This window comes from Stenella coeruleoalba (genome assembly GCF_951394435.1).
Source record: "Stenella coeruleoalba genome assembly, chromosome: 10".
Taxonomy (NCBI): domain Eukaryota; kingdom Metazoa; phylum Chordata; class Mammalia; order Artiodactyla; family Delphinidae; genus Stenella; species Stenella coeruleoalba.
Genome location: NC_137156.1, coordinates 65,814,086 through 65,829,298, shown reverse-complemented (window position 1 = coordinate 65,829,298; position 15,213 = coordinate 65,814,086). Strand labels below are relative to the sequence as shown.

The following is a 15,213-nucleotide window of genomic DNA, read 5'->3' as shown; positions in this document are numbered from 1 at the left end:
TGGGCAGTGAGCAAAGTCTGGAAGAATGTCAGGGAGCATAACAGAAAAAGCCAAAACTACCTTCAAACAACTGTTAGCAGAAATTTGGACATTAAGAATGCTGCCATTGAGGGCTCAGAAGAAAATTAGGAACATGTTATTGGAAACCAGGAGTAAAAGGAATCTTTGTTAAATAGTTGTAGGAAGCTTAGTGGAATCATAACCCGTATTTGGATGGAAAGCAGAACTTGTAAATGATGAACTTTAATATTTAGCAGAAAAAATTTCCAAGTGAAGTGCTGAAGGTGCCACCTGATTTCTTCTTGCTGAAAAACATTGCTGAAAGAAATTTTAAAAGACCTAAATAAATAGAAAGACATTCCATGTTCTTTGATTGGAGGACTTAATACTGTTAAAATGGCAATACTACCCAAAGTGGTCTACAGATTCAGTGTAATCCCAGTGAAAATCCCAATGGTGTTTTATAAGAGAAATAGAAAAACCCATCCTAAAATTTATATGGAATCTCAAGGGACCCTGAATAGCCAAAACGATCTTGGAAAAGAAGAACAAAGTTGGAGGACTCAAACTTTCTGATTTCCAAAATGTACTACAAAGGCACTGTAATCAAAACAGTGTGGTGCTGGCATAGGAATAGACATATAGACCAATGAAATAGAACAGAAAGCCCAGAAATAAACCTTCCCATATATATTCAGTTGATTTTCAATAAGAGTGCAAAGACCATTTAATGGGGAAAAGATAGTCTTTTCAAAAAATGGTGCTGAGAAAACTGAATATCCACATGCAAAAGAATGAAGTTGGACCCTTACCTTACATCATATACAAAATTAAGTAAAATGGATCAAAGATTTAAATTTAAAAGTTAAAACTATAAAACTTTTAGAAGAAAACATAGATGGAAATCTTCATAATCTTGGAGAAGGCAATGATTTCTTAAGTATGACATTAAAAGAACAGGTAACAAAAGAAAAAATAGATAAATTGTACTTCATCAAAATAAAAAATTTGTGCATCATAGAACACTATTAAGAGAGTAAAAAGACAGCTCACAAAATGGAAGAAAATATTTGCAAATCATATATCTAAGGAGGGACTAATATCCAGAATACCTAAAGAATTCCTACAACTCAACAACAAAAAAACAAACAAATTCAAAAATGGGCAAAGGACTTGAATAGACATTGTCTAAAGAAGATATACAAATGGCCAATAACCACATGAGAATATGCTTAACATCACTAGTCATTATGGAAATACAAATCAAAACCACGAGATATCATGTCACCCCCATTAGGATGGCTATTGGAGAATAACAAATATTGGTGGGAATGTAGAGAAATTAGAACACTTTTGCATTGCTGGCAGGAATGTAAAATGGTACAGCCACTACAGAAAACTGCTTGGTGGTTCCTCAAAAAGCTAAAAATATAATTACCATATGATCCAGCAATTCCCCTCCTAGGTAAATACCAAAATAATTGAAAGCAGCATCTCAAACAGATGCTTGTATGCCAGTGAGTGTTCATTGTAGCATTATTCACAATAGCCAAAAGGTAGAAACAGCCCATGTCCACCAACAGATAAATAGATAAACATCATGCTAAGTGAAATAAACCAACGATAAAAGGACAATGTTGAAAGATAAACTGAGGCATGTTTAAAAATTTTAAGTTATTTGAGCAAAAATTGATTCAAATCAGGCACATCCAATCTAGCAGGTAGAAAAGAACTCCAAGGTGCTGAACAAAAATGAAAGATTTTGGGCTTCCCTGGTGGCTCAGTGGTTGAGAGTCCGCCTGCCGATGCAGGGGACATGGGTTCGTGCCCCGGTCCGGGAAGATCCCACATGCCGCGGAGCGGCTAGGCCCGTGAGCCACGGCCGCTGAGCCTGCATGTCCAGAGCCCGTGCTCCACAACGGGAGAGGCCACAGCAGTGAGAGGCCCGCGTACCGCAAAAAAAAAAAAAAAAAAAGAAAGAAAGATTTTGATAGGCAAAAGGGAGTGGGAACAAGGATACTATAGTAGGCAAAAAGAGCAGGTTGGTTATTGCAAAGTTACTTGCCTTTAGGGGATGTCACAGTATAACAGGCAGATGACCTGATCAAATAGTGTTGATCAGGAGACTCCTGATAGACTGGTTTAAGATTCCATTTCTGGGAGAGCCCAACTAAAATTAAGACTTGGTTTGGTGGCATGGGGCTTAGCATAAGCGACTCTATTTTGGGCCTTTTATTTTTTTAACAACAAAACTCTATGATCCCAGTTATATGAGGTACCTAGAACAGTCAAGTTCATAGAGACAGAAAGTAGAATAGAGGTTGTCAGAGATTTGAGGAAGGGGGAAATGGCGAGTTATTGCTTAATGGATATAGAATTTCTGTTTGAGATGAGGAAAAAGTTTTGAAAGTAGACTAGATAGTGATAATGGTTGCACAACTTTTTTTTTTTTTTTTTGGCTGCACTATGAGGCTTGCGGGATCTTAGTTCCCTGGCCAGGGATTGAACCCGGGCTCCAGCAGTGAAAGTGCTGAGTCCTAACCACTGGACTGCCAGGGAATTCCCTGCACGACATTTTGAATGTAATTAATACCACCGAACTGTATAATGTTAAGATGTAATAATGGTTAAGGTGCTAAATGTCATGTATATGTTAGCACAATTTAAAAACTAAAATTAAAATAAAAGAAAAAATATCTAGAAGAATAAGCTGAAGTGTATATCAAATATTGAGTGAGGAGAGTAAGGTGAGTGCCAGAGCCCTCTCAGGCAGCCCGCATGGACCTGCTTTTACAGTTTTGAGACTCTCTGGGGGGAATAAAGGGAGTCTCAGAGATGGATAGAGAAATGAGGCCTGGTCAAGAATTGTTACAAAATTCAGTTTGCAATTTAGGGGGAAAAAGGGTATTTTGGTCTCACCTCACCCCATAGGCCAAGTAAATTCCAGAAGATCAATGAGTCATCAAAGACTCTTGCCAAATCATTGCAATGACCACTGCTTGTACTTGACCTTTTAGCAGCATTTCCTTTTTGACCAATCTCTTGAAACATATCCGTCCCTGGGCATCTACCACATCACACTTCCTGGTTGTCTCATTGTCCTTCCCTTCTCACCCCAGGGTAGCAGTGGGGTGGGGAAAGGGGGGGGTTTAGGTAACTGGATTAGAAATTATTGGATTTGCTAAAAGATTGGGTGTGGATTTTGAGAGAGAAGAGTCAAGGATGACGCCTAGATTTCTAGCCTGAGCAATTTGGTTAACGGAAGTGTCATTTACTGAGATGAAGACAATTATGGGAGGAACAGGTTTGGGAGGAAAAGTAAAGAGTTCAAGTTCAGCATATTTTTTCCCCCCACCCCGGCCGTGCTGCACAGCATGCAGTATCTTAGTTCCCCAACCAGGGATCGAACCCGCGCCCCCTGCAGTTGAAGTGCGGAGTGCAAACCACTGGACCGCCAGGGAAGTCCCAGCTTTAGCATGTTTAATTGAGATGTACAGGGAGGTAGGACAAGAACAGGAGAGCACGGGAAACTAAAGGTGGAGAAGGGATGAGGCTCTAAGGAGGAAAAAGTGGCCAATCACTTTAAACAAGACCGAGCACTGGCCATTAGATTTAGCAACATGGAGCTCATTGGTTACCTTTACAGGTGTGGTTTTGGAGGAATGAATTGGGGATGGTATTGGAGTGGGTTTGGGAAAGAGTGGGAGGAGAGGAATTGGAGGCAGTGAGCTCTTTGGGGGAGCTCTGCTAGAAGGAAGGTGCACAATGCGCTGGTCACTGGAAGAGGTTGTGTCACAGGCAAGAGGAGTCTAAGGAGACATGACAACAAAATGGAATGTGGTATCCTGGATAGGATCCTAGAACGAAAAAGGATATTAGGTAAAAACTAAAACTAAGGGAATCTGAATAAACTATGGACTTCAGTTAATAATAACATGTCAATATTGGTTCATTAATTGTAACAAATGTATCACAATAAGGTAAGCTATTAATAGGAATAACTGTGCATGCCTGTACGTGGGCAGGGATATATGGGAAATTCTGTACCATCTGCTCAACTCTTCTGTAAATATAAGACGGTTCTAAAAACTAGTTTTTAAAAAACTAATTAGGAGATTCTATTTCACTTTATTTTTTCATGTCAAGATCATAACATAATTTTAGTTCACAAAATATTTATCAGTGCACACTTAAGCATCTTCTGTCTGATTTTTATAAAAGAAAGTTTTGAGTGATATTTTGTAAGATCACAGAAAACCTCATATACCTGTAAAAGGAAGTACAGTTCAGAAATATGCTATTATTTCAAAAGCAACAAACATTTTTTGTAAAAAATTTATTTTTATTTTACTTTTTTATTTTTGGCTGAGACCCGCGGCTTGCAGGATCTTAGTTCCCCAACTAGGAATTGAAACCGGGCCACTGCAGTGAAAGCGCAGAGTCCTAACCACTGGACCGCCAAGGAATTCCCTAAAAATTTTCAATTATGTATTAAAATAATACAGAAGTGTAAAAATGGTAGCCTCTTTTCCCTTCCCCTGAATTCATTTTCTGTAAGTCACCTGAATGAGAGTTTAGAGTGAGTTCCTCTGGATTTTTTTCTATGTAGCCTATTAGAAAAAGCACTTCGTTTTGTTTTGTGTGTGTTTTGTTTTCCAAACAAGGAATCCTTTTCACAAATTAGTCTCTTAAACTGTTCCTTTTTTCTTAGCAATATATTGCTAAATTCTTTCCACGTCAACCGTCTGAACTTTCTCCATTCCTTTAAAGAGAAAACCGTGACTTTCAGCAGCAGCCTCGTAGTCCCAGGTTCCACCCTGGTGGTTTAGCCCTGGGGTTGCGATTGGCAAACATGCTGTGGCTGCGCTCCCCGCCCGCCCGGCCGCTCTGAGCACTCAGTGCAGTCGAGGCGCCCACTGTTCGCGAGAAACATCGCGCACTCTGCCCCCCACGCCACCACCACGGGTGAAGAGAGAAGATGGACTGGATCCAGAACAGACCCGCGCAAGACGATGACTAGCCAGATAGATTAATGCGCACTGTTACCCAGGGACGCGAAGACAAGAACCAACAACCCGCAGAGAATGAATATCCGCGGCGGCGTCCGCTAGGGAGCAGCCGAGCGCCAAGTCTGCGGTACTGCGCCTGCGCCTCGCGCGCCGCTGCGTCCACTCTACGCATGCGTGGCGCGGCCCAGCGTCCACTGGAGCCAGAAGATGGCGGCTTCCGCGGTTTGCCGGGCGGCCAGCGCCGGGACGCGAGTGCTGGTGCGCAGCCGCCGCTCGGTGAGGTGTCAGCGAGAGCGCAGAGCTATGGGGAGCGGGTCTTTGGAACGCAGACAGGGAGCGGGCTGTTAGCGGTGGCAGGTCGAGAATGGGGAGGTCGCGGGGTCAGGGCCATGGGAAGGTCACGGCCGAGGGCACGCATGGGAGTCTCGCGGCTGGCCTGGGGGCGGGGATGGGGATCCCACCGCAGGCCTGAGAGCTAAGGAGCGATCCTCCAATCTAATCCTCAGTCCTGGTCGCCCCTTTCCAGCAGCCGGCCCTGCTGAGGTCGCCTGTCTTGCGGGGCATCGCCACCTACGCCCAGGCCCTGCAGAGCGTGCCGGAGACGCAGGTCAGCCAGCTGGACAACGGGCTGCGAGTGGCCTCGGAGCAGTCCTCCCAGCCTACCTGCACGGTGAGTGGGTCCGGTGTCGGGAGTGCACCTCAATATTGGGCATGGTCTCCTTTCCCAAGTCGGGGTGTGACCTTGGGCTCAAGTGCTCTGTGGTTTGGATCAGACTCCTCTCAGCCACCTCAGGATTGACCCTCCTACCCCAATCCCTACCCTAGCCACGCCTTGACTTCTTGGGGGCAATCCTCACCGTACCCAACACTTACTTAGCGTGTGATGCTTGCCAATCAGGAGGCCAAGTCTTTTTTCAGCTTTTTCTTCAGCAGCCCATATGAGAGAAGTGATCCTTCAATGAGGAAAATGGGGTTCAGAGACATTAGGTGACTGCCAGCCTTACGGCCCAAAGTCATAATCCCTTGCCTAGACTGGAAATGTACTGCAGAAGAAATCAACTAGAAAATTCCCGTTAAATGGATAATTTTCCTCAAAATTCACTCAAAGATAGAAATCTTGGCTAGATAAACAGAGAAGATTCTCAAGAAGCGAACCGTCTCCTCCCCACCCCAAACTTCAAGTGCTTTTATTGGTAAATTCTTTCAGTTTTCCAGGAACAAATAATGTCCTGTGATATAAGTTGTTACTGAACACAACAAAAGGTGATGGGCAGCTTCCTTATTACATGGCACCTGTATAAGCCTACCCACAGCCTGTTAAGAAACCTTGGTGGAGAATGCTGTATTTCGTGGACCCTAAGATGCTCTAGATTGTAAGGAGCATCACTGTGCTCTAGGGGCAGGAAAAGAATGCTGCCAGTTATAATCAAAGGATACCATGGATTGTAAAATGTATCTTTCGAAGATGTTAGATGTGTAATAGATGTTCATGTAAAGAATTTATGACGTATGGTACGTGTATCAACATCTCTTAGGAAAGTAAATGTGAACATTTTAAGTCAGCTATGAAACAAATAGTAAATTAAAAGATTAGGTCTATGTCACCATGGGGGTGAGTAGCGTGGTTTGTGTTTCACAGCACACCAGGAGGCTATTAAGAAAATTATAAGATTCTCTCGTTGGGTGCCAAGGAGACACTTGGCAGTGTTAGGTGTCGAGTTCTGTTTAAAACTTTTTTTAAAGTGTGAACGAAGGCTACTTATGATAAAATGTTCAGTGTTTAAGCCAATAGCCTCTCCTTTAATGGCGAAAGGACACAATCACCAGAACAAAGGCAGGGTATAATTTTTAGGAAGGAGAAAAGAACTTGTTTTCAAATGATTAGTTGCTTGCCTAGAAGAAACAAAGAATCAACTGAAAAGTGAGGTTGAATTTAAGAATTTCCTGTGGTGATGGGACAGGTGAACATGCCTGGTTTGAAGCTTCCCTGCGAGTCTCGATAACCAGTCAGGAAATAGAGCAGGGAGGAGAGGTGATGCAGTGTGACTGCAGTCATTCAGCTGGTGCCCTGTGCCTCTAAGCACAGGGGTCCTGCTGAGAAGCTTTTCCCCAGCGTGGGACTGTGAGCCCCTGTCTGGGGCTTGTGCTGAGTCATGCAGGGTGGGGTGTAAGGGGGGCTGAGGTGGTTTGTTTGTTACCTTTGTTGGTGGTTTCTTGTCCAGGTGGGGGTGTGGATTGATGCTGGCAGCCGTTATGAGACTGAGAAGAACAACGGGGCAGGCTACTTTGTGGAGCATCTGGCTTTCAAGGTGAGGCTCCTAAAGTCCTGCATCTCCCCTGGGCTTAGGGCTTCCTGCTGTCCCTCCTGAGGATGCAGGTCAGAAAAGCCAGCCTCCTCAATTATGGGTTTTAGCAGGGTAGCGGGGGAAAGAGATCTCTGGATGGCTTTTCTGGGAGGAGTCACATGGACTTGGCCTCTTCTGAGTGAGCGCCTATCTGGTGAACCCCTGCACAAGGCCCCCAGAGCCAGAAAAACCCCAGGGAGCCATAGGAGCCCTGCTCTTCACCAGAGGCCAGGCCTGTGTTGTGTGCATGCACGGATATAGAATTGTGGATGTACACGTGCATTGTAACAAACCCACAGATTTAGTTTTTATAAAACGCTGTGCATCTCTTGTTTATAGAAGTGAGTAGGAGCTTTCTTGAGGATGGGAACAGCTCCTAAGCCACCTCGTGTTCACATGGAGTGGAGACTGAGTTCTTAAATGAATGAAAAAAATGGAGAAGATACGGGACAGGTGGTGTTGTGGAGCAGGAATGGGCAGCTAGCCAGGTCCAGCATCACAGTTATGTGTGTCAGTCTCAACACATTGATACGTGTGTGTGTCATTGGACAGCAGCACTGCCATACACACGCACACATACGTACACACACACTGGACTAAGGTTGAGTCCTACAGAGGCCATAGCACACACACAGAGTCGTATAAATGGTATGAGGGAGAGTGGGTAGTGGTAGCATCACCTGAGCACAGGTGTGAGCTTACCTGACCATGAATGTTAGTAAGAGGAGAGGGAGTGCTGGTAAGATCAGGCTGGTATGGGAGCTCTCAGTCAAATGCTATACCCCCTCTTGGTATGGGAGCTCTGGATTTCAGGTAACACTTGCTTTGTCCATGCCCTTCTTTCCTGGCCCCTGGATGTCTTCATTCTCTTGGTCCTCGATGCTGTGGCGTTGATTGGCTTAAGGCCTGCTAAGCACTTGGTGAGCACAGCCTCTGGGCTGTATAACCCCAGAGTCTTTGCTGAGGGAGATATCTGTGGACCAGTGGTCCTGCTGGGACTTTAGCCTGTGAGGATGGGGTCCTGGGCTCCCATGTGGCTCCTGATTTGTCCTGTTGATGTGTGGTTCCAGGGAACAAAGAATCGACCTGGCATTGCCTTGGAGAAGGAGGTAGAGAGCATGGGGGCCCATCTTAATGCCTACAGCACCCGGGAACATACGGCTTACTACATCAAGGCACTGTCTAAGGACCTGCCAAAAGGTACGCTGGAGGATGGGACCGGGACACCAGTAGGACTCCAGGAGTGCAGAGGACAGGCACTCAGGAGCCCCTGGCCTGGCTGAAGAATGGGGTTACCCTTAGAGTATGGCCTTGCAACAAAGCAACCAGTGGTGTCAGGCTTGGGGTTTTGTCCTGTTACTGGTCACCAAACCTGTCCTTCTTGCATCCAGCTGTGGAGCTCCTGGCCGACATTGTGCAGAACTGCAGCCTAGAAGACTCCCAGGTTGAGAAGGAGCGTGATGTGATCCTGCAGGAGCTGCAGGAGAATGATGCATCTATGCGGGACGTGGTCTTTGACTACCTGCATGCCACGGCATTCCAGGGCACACCTCTAGCCCAGGCCGTGGAGGGGTCCAATGAGAACGTCAGGTGAGTGTTGGCTGGTCTGGGGTGGAATTCGTCCCCTCATTCTGGCATGGCCAGGCCATGTCCACATGAGTTTGTTTTTAGTTGATCTGCTGTCTGTGCTGTTTATTTTCCTAATTCACGCAACTGGAGACATTTTTTATGTTGCCACATGGTCCCTGTGAGTCTTTTTTAACACCTGTGTGGTTTTCACTTGAATTTCGGGCTTTGCTTTAGGGTACGTTTCCATGCGTGTCCTGCCAGCCTGAGGGAGGGTGCTCTGGGTATCCCTCCACATGGCTTCTTGTCCTCTGGTGGGATGAGCTCTGCTGTTGCCCCTCAAGAGCCCCCACCGTCAGTTCTCACCCTCCTCAAAGGGGACTACAAGCCTGTCCTGAGGTGGGATGTGAGGGGGGCCCAATGAGGGCTGCCCTCTGGGCCCCAGAGTGGTGGGTGGCAGAAATGGGGCAAGGACCAATTGATGTGTGGGGTCCTGCTTTCCAGAGAAGCCATGTCTCCTGGTCTGTCTCCTCAGCCCCGTTTTGTGTGACCCAGATCATTCTGGTTTGGGAGCGGTGTTGACCAATTGGCTGTATGTCTTGCAGGAAGCTGTCTCGGGCAGACCTGACTGAGTACCTCAGCCGGCATTACAAGGCCTCTCGAATGGTTTTAGCAGCAGCTGGAGGTGAGCGATGGGCTCGTTGAAGCCCTGTGGTAATAGGGGGGTGGGCTGTGGCCTTGGTTACCAGGGCCAAGTCTCCTGGTTCTGACCATAGGGATCTTCCACTCCTGGGGACACTGTTCCCACCCTGTCCTTGAGGGGAGTGACTTCTCTTCCATGCTTCTAGAGGTGGGGTGGGATTCTTCTCTGCCACCACCACTGAAACTGGCCGCCCAGGGATGCTACTCCGCTCTTCAGTACAGGCCTCAGTTGGGCTGTTGGCCTCTCCAGGCCTCAGGGTTTTCTCAGTCCCACCTGGTCGTAGGAGATCCAGGTTGTAGGCTGGTGGGAGATTCAAGCCCTCAGGCCTGTTTCTCTTGGCCTTGTCAGTGGGCAAACCAGACATTGCATGACAGGTGGGAAGTGCCTTGAAAGGAAAGCATACAGTGGTTGGGGGACTTTAATGGGGGACTCAGTTAGAGGGTAGGGAGGTGGTTTGTTTGTTTGTTTGAATTGGGAGGTGCTTTTGAAGCATGTGTCATTTGAACAGAGGCTGAAAGAGAGGTGGGATTTAATTCAGTGGGGAGTGGGAGGTCTGTGCAGAGGGGAAGAGCAGTGTCACGGGCTGGTGTGTTTTGAGGCTTGCTCTGCTGCCATGTAGGGGCCAGAGCGGAAGTGGGCAGGCGCAGGGAGTGCTTGCTGCAGGTGCCTGGTGGGGGACGGTAGGAGCTGGGAGAGAAGTGCGGGGACTCAGGGTGGCTTTTTAGGTAGACACCTGACAGAGGAGGGGATGTGGCGGGGAGGGGACGGGAGCAGGGCCAGGGTGCTTTCCCAGCTTAGGTCGTGACAGCTGACTGGGCAAGAAAAATTGATAGGAAGAACATGATTGGTGGCCTTGGGGCCAGTGAACCTCGGGACCAAGAGCAGTCTGAGCTACTGACACATCAGACTTTGTTGAGTCCAACAGGATCTGAGCTCAGGGAAGGAAAGAATAAAAGGCAGAGGCACCTAGAAGGCTGTACCTGGGGGAGGCTGCTTACTACCACAGCGCCCACTGGTCAAGGCGCTATGGCAGCAAAGGCCTCCTCTTGTAGAGGTGAGGTCCAGGAGGGGTCCTGAGGCGTGAGTTTGTAACGTTACTGGTAAACGTCCCCAGCTCTCAGGGGACCCCGGAGCTAGTCACAGCCCTGCATAGCACCTCTTTGTGCCCTCTCACCTGCCAGCCCCCATAGGATCTGCTTGAGGAAGGGCCAGAGGGAGAAGGCAGGGCAGGTGGCCTTATGCCCAGGGAGTACCAGTCTTGTCCTTGGTGCTGGTGGGAATGTGTTACATAGGAACCCATTTTTAAGCTCAGCATGCTGCTGCTTCCCTGTGGCTGAGGTGATGGAAGCTGTTTGACCCTGAGGTGCCTGCCCTGCCCATGAGATAGGGTGTGTCTGTGAAGGGTCCTCTTTCCTCACCTTGTCCTGATGTCATGTCTTCCTTTTGGTGTTTCCCACCAAGGCAGGACATGGGGTCCTCTGCTTGTGTGTGATCTCCCCTACCCTGTGCCTTGGGCCCTGGCTGGCCAGTAACTCTGCTGTCTGTCTTGGCAGGGGTGGAGCACCGGCAGCTGCTAGACCTCGCCCAGAAGCATTTCTGCAGCCTCTCTGGGACATACACTGAAGACGCTGTGCCCACTCTCACTCCCTGCCGCTTCACTGGCAGCGAGGTGGGCTGCTTGGTGGGCGGGGGTAGTGTCCTCAGCCGGGACCTCTTGGGGGCACCCTCACGTGCATGGCTATCTTCATGACTCCGGAGATGCCTCGAGTTGGCCAGGTGTCCTGTGGCTGCTGCCTCACAGGCACACGTGTTCACACTTGGATGCACACTCTCCACCCACACTTGGCACCTTTGCTGGTCGCCTGGGAAATCTGGCTGTCCCTCAGCTTTGCCATGTACTGTTTCAGATCCGCCACCGTGATGATGCCCTGCCTTTGGCCCATGTGGCCATTGCAGTGGAGGGGCCTGGCTGGGCCAACCCGGACAATGTGGCCCTCCAGGTGGCCAATGCCATCATTGGCCACTATGACTGCACTTACGGTGGTGGCGCGGTGAGTGCCAGGGGTGGGCATGGGATGGGACCTTGTCTTCAGGGAAGAGAGGGAGCTGGGCTGTGGGCGCTTGTACTGTGGGGTTTGGGGTGTGGACTGCAGACAGGGGGGTGGGTGCTGACCACCCTCATCCCTGGTAGCACTTGTCCAGCCCACTGGCTGCAGTTGCTGCAACCAAGAAGCTGTGCCAGAGTTTCCAGACCTTCAACATCTGCTATGCGGAGACGGGGTTGCTGGGCGCACACTTCGTCTGCGACCACATGAGCATCGACGACATGATGTTCTTTCTACAGGGCCAGTGGTGAGTGGCGGCCTAGCGCTGCCAGGGAGGTGGGGAGGGAATAGGGCCCTTTGAGCAGGACCGTGGGAGGCTCAGAGACAGCACCGTCTCTCAGGATGAATCCCACCCCACCCCTGCTCTAGGATGCGCCTTTGCACCAGTGCCACAGAGAGCGAGGTGGTCCGGGGCAAAAACATTCTCAGAAATGCTCTGGTGTCTCATCTGATCGGTGAGTCCTGCAGCCCTGTGGCAAGGGGTAGAGTGCATACTGGCAGTGACAGTCCCAGTGTTCCTAACCAAGATTGGAAACGAAAACTTCGAAGGTCACACCATACCCCACCACCACCCCTCTCACAGGGGCCTGGGGTTTTAGGTACAGGTGTGGGTAGGCTAGACCAACAGCCCATGGATACAGTGACAGGTGGTTGTACAAGTGAGGGTTGTGGTCTAGGTCAGACCAAGGTCCAGGTCAGCCCAGAACGCTGGAGGTTCTGTGTGTACCGTGAAGCACTTCGGCAGCCTCTCTGGGACATATGCCGAGGACGCTGCGCCCACTCTCACTCCGTGCCGCTTCACCGGCAGCGAGGTGGGCTGCTTGGTGGGTGGGGGTAGTGCTCTCAGCCGTGGCTTCTTGGGGGCACCTTCGCATGCATGGCTTGGACCCACGTGGATTGGACCATGTGGACCTGTAAACTTCCCCCAACCCTTGCAGGCACCACTCCTGTTTGTGAGGACATTGGACGTAGTCTTCTGACGTATGGCCGCCGCATCCCCCTGGCTGAGTGGGAAAGCCGGATTGCGGTAACAAGGGCCCCTGGGAGAGGTTCTGGAGTCTTGGCCTGGCAGACTCCCAGAGGGTGGAGAGTTGAGGCAGTGCAGACTGCTCCTGTAGGCAACCCTGGTGTCCTAGGCAGCGTCACCTGCCTCGGTGGTGTAATTGGAGGGCAGGGCAGAGGCACTGATGGCTGTAGGGATGGGTGGGGCCTGAGGAAGTCTACAGCAGGGAGAGCCCTGCTGCATTTCCCCTTTTGGTTGAGGGGCAGCTCCATGGTACGTGTGGAAGATCTTGGTCGTCTGGATAATGTTGACTGGCAGAGGCGGTCCCCAGGTGCCTGTCACTCAGTGTGCCCTCTGCTTCATCCTGCAGGAGGTGGATGCCAGTATCTTGCGTGAGGTCTGCTCCAAGTACTTCTATGACCAGTGTCCAGCAGTGGCTGGATTGGGTGAGTGGCCTAGAAAGTCTGCTCTTTGTCCTTCGCAGTCTGTTGTCTTGGCCTCCCCTCTGCCTCTGCTCCCCCATCCCCCAGCTTTCACGGGGAGTAGCATGTTGAGGCCCCTGAGAGGCTCTGCCCAATAGCCTGGCTGCCAGGGAGTTCCTGCTCAGAAAACCTGTCCTAGCAGCTCCCTGACTCCCTGCCAAGGTGCCTCCATCAGTACCCCACACCTGCCAGGTAATGGACACCTCCATGTGTGGGGTGGAGCTCCAAAGGCCAGAGCATGAAGGGACAGGCTCAGCACCCCCTGGAGGAATGTTCTCTTCCCTCTTTCCACCCCAAGCCTGTCTTGTGCTGCTCTGGGCAGCTTTGGATGGGGTGCGGCGCAGGGCCAGGTGTCCCTGTACAGGCCAGGTACCTCACCCTGATGCCCCACCCTATCCCCACAGGGCCCATTGAACAGCTTCCAGATTATAACCGGATCCGTAGCGGCATGTTCTGGCTGCGCTTCTAGGCAGGAAACCTGTGCAGGCAAAAGGGCGGGGCCAGGATCTGTGGTCCCCCCAACCACAAACATACCACCTCAGTCCTTCAAACCTGTGCTGCAGATAACCACCAACCAATAAAGTCCTGTGTTGAGAACTGCTGCGTCCCTCTCTTGGCATTGGCATGGGGTCCACTGGGCAGTGGACTGGGGAGCAGGGACTTCCTCCCGGTTCTGCATCTCCTAGATCCTTCTGCCTTCCCACAGGCTGATGTGTCCTTAGCGAGGGGCAAGCGTGGGGCTGCAGCACAGAGGCCGGAAGCCTTTGATGCCTGCAGGGAGCTGAGGCCAGCTGTTTCCACTTAGCCACATGGGCGATGCTCTTAGCCAATCTGTCCCAAGAGTGAGGTGTGGGAGGCCATGGGAACTGCAGGCCCAGACTTTGCCCTGGTAGAGGTCCCAGCCTGGGAACTCAGGGGGCTCAGGTGGGAAGCCCCTTGCTGTGGGTCCTGTGCGGTCTCCCTCCGGTGGACCCTCGTACCCTAGACGGACCAGGAGAGGCCAAGGAATGTCCCTGAGGGAGCCTCCTTCATATGTTTACTCTGGATTCTGGGAGGAGGATAGCCTGGGGCATAGTGTTCCCATTTGGTTTCTAACTGCTGCCTGGACAGGCAAGGCAAGAATCCTTTGCCTTGATTTGCCGCTGACTCAGGCTCCAAGAATATTCCTGAGCTCAGTGGGGCCTGAGCCCCCTCCCTAGACTTGGTCTGTCCCAGGCAAGTCTGAGCTGCTGGCCTGGCAGTCCCCTCCTCATCTCCCTGAGGACCTGGTGGAGCTCTCAACTGTCTAGTCCCCCTGCCACCTTTGGGCTCTGGTCCCCAAGGCAGGTGGGCAGGTGGGCCCCTCTTCCTGTGCCCCCCAACCCTTCCACAGTCAGGTTCCCTGGGATCCCAGTGGGGGAATGGAAGTGTGGGGCCCAATTTTGCTGTGAGGGAGGTGCTGCTGGCACTTGTGGACAGGGCTCTGGGACAAGGTTTCTTGAGAAGATGGCTATTCAGAAGTGCCCCAGCATCCCAGCCTTGCAGTGGCCAAAACAGCCCTCAGTTTGCTCCCACTCCACCCCAGTGCTTTTCCCTTCAGCTCTGTTTGTTGCCACAAGTTGTCAATTAGGAAATAACTGTCAAGTGCTTTCTAGAACCCAAGGCTGGGGGACTCAGGTCATCCTACTTTGTGAACAGCTGGAGAGAAGCTGCTGGACAGTACAGAACCCTGACAGGCCCACCCCTGAATGGTTATAGACACAGCATATCCAGGCTGGGGAACAGCAAGTGCCAAGCGTGTTGTCCCAAGTTTGAGCTCCTGGAGGATGGGGCTTGATTTCTCTGCTAAGGCCAGGCCTGACTCTCAAAGGCTACAGGTGTGCTGGACACAGAGTGCTCGAGCGGGTGACCTGGTCCTAACGGACCTTGCATGCCTAGCCAGGGAATTTGATCTTTACTTTGGAGGCGTGCTGGGGGAGGTGTATTGGAAGTTAACGGGAAGAGAAGTGACTTGCTCAGCT

At 50.3% G+C, this 15,213-nt stretch overlaps 1 protein-coding gene across 4 annotated transcripts; it reads left to right on the top strand.

Moving 5' to 3' along the window:
- Positions 1-5,032: 5,032 nt before the first annotated feature.
- Positions 5,033-13,803, top strand: UQCRC1 (ubiquinol-cytochrome c reductase core protein 1; the record flags this gene model as incomplete). Of its 4 annotated transcripts, none has more annotated exons than XM_079934083.1 (13): positions 5,033-5,285; positions 5,516-5,679; positions 7,232-7,318; positions 8,425-8,554; positions 8,746-8,944; positions 9,526-9,605; positions 11,177-11,292; positions 11,531-11,674; positions 11,815-11,975; positions 12,098-12,183; positions 12,667-12,755; positions 13,102-13,177; positions 13,618-13,803. In XM_079934083.1, the coding sequence occupies 13 exons, from the start codon at positions 5,033-5,035 to the stop codon at positions 13,680-13,682; spliced, it is 1,650 nt and encodes a 549-aa protein (XP_079790209.1). In that variant the 3' UTR covers positions 13,683-13,803. The 4 variants fall into 4 exon arrangements, with proteins under 4 accessions (XP_079790209.1, XP_079790210.1, XP_079790211.1 ...); XM_079934084.1 differs by having other exon boundaries at positions 5,178-5,285; positions 5,536-5,679; XM_079934085.1 differs by having other exon boundaries at positions 5,193-5,285; positions 5,539-5,679.
- Positions 13,804-15,213: the final 1,410 nt, after the last annotated feature.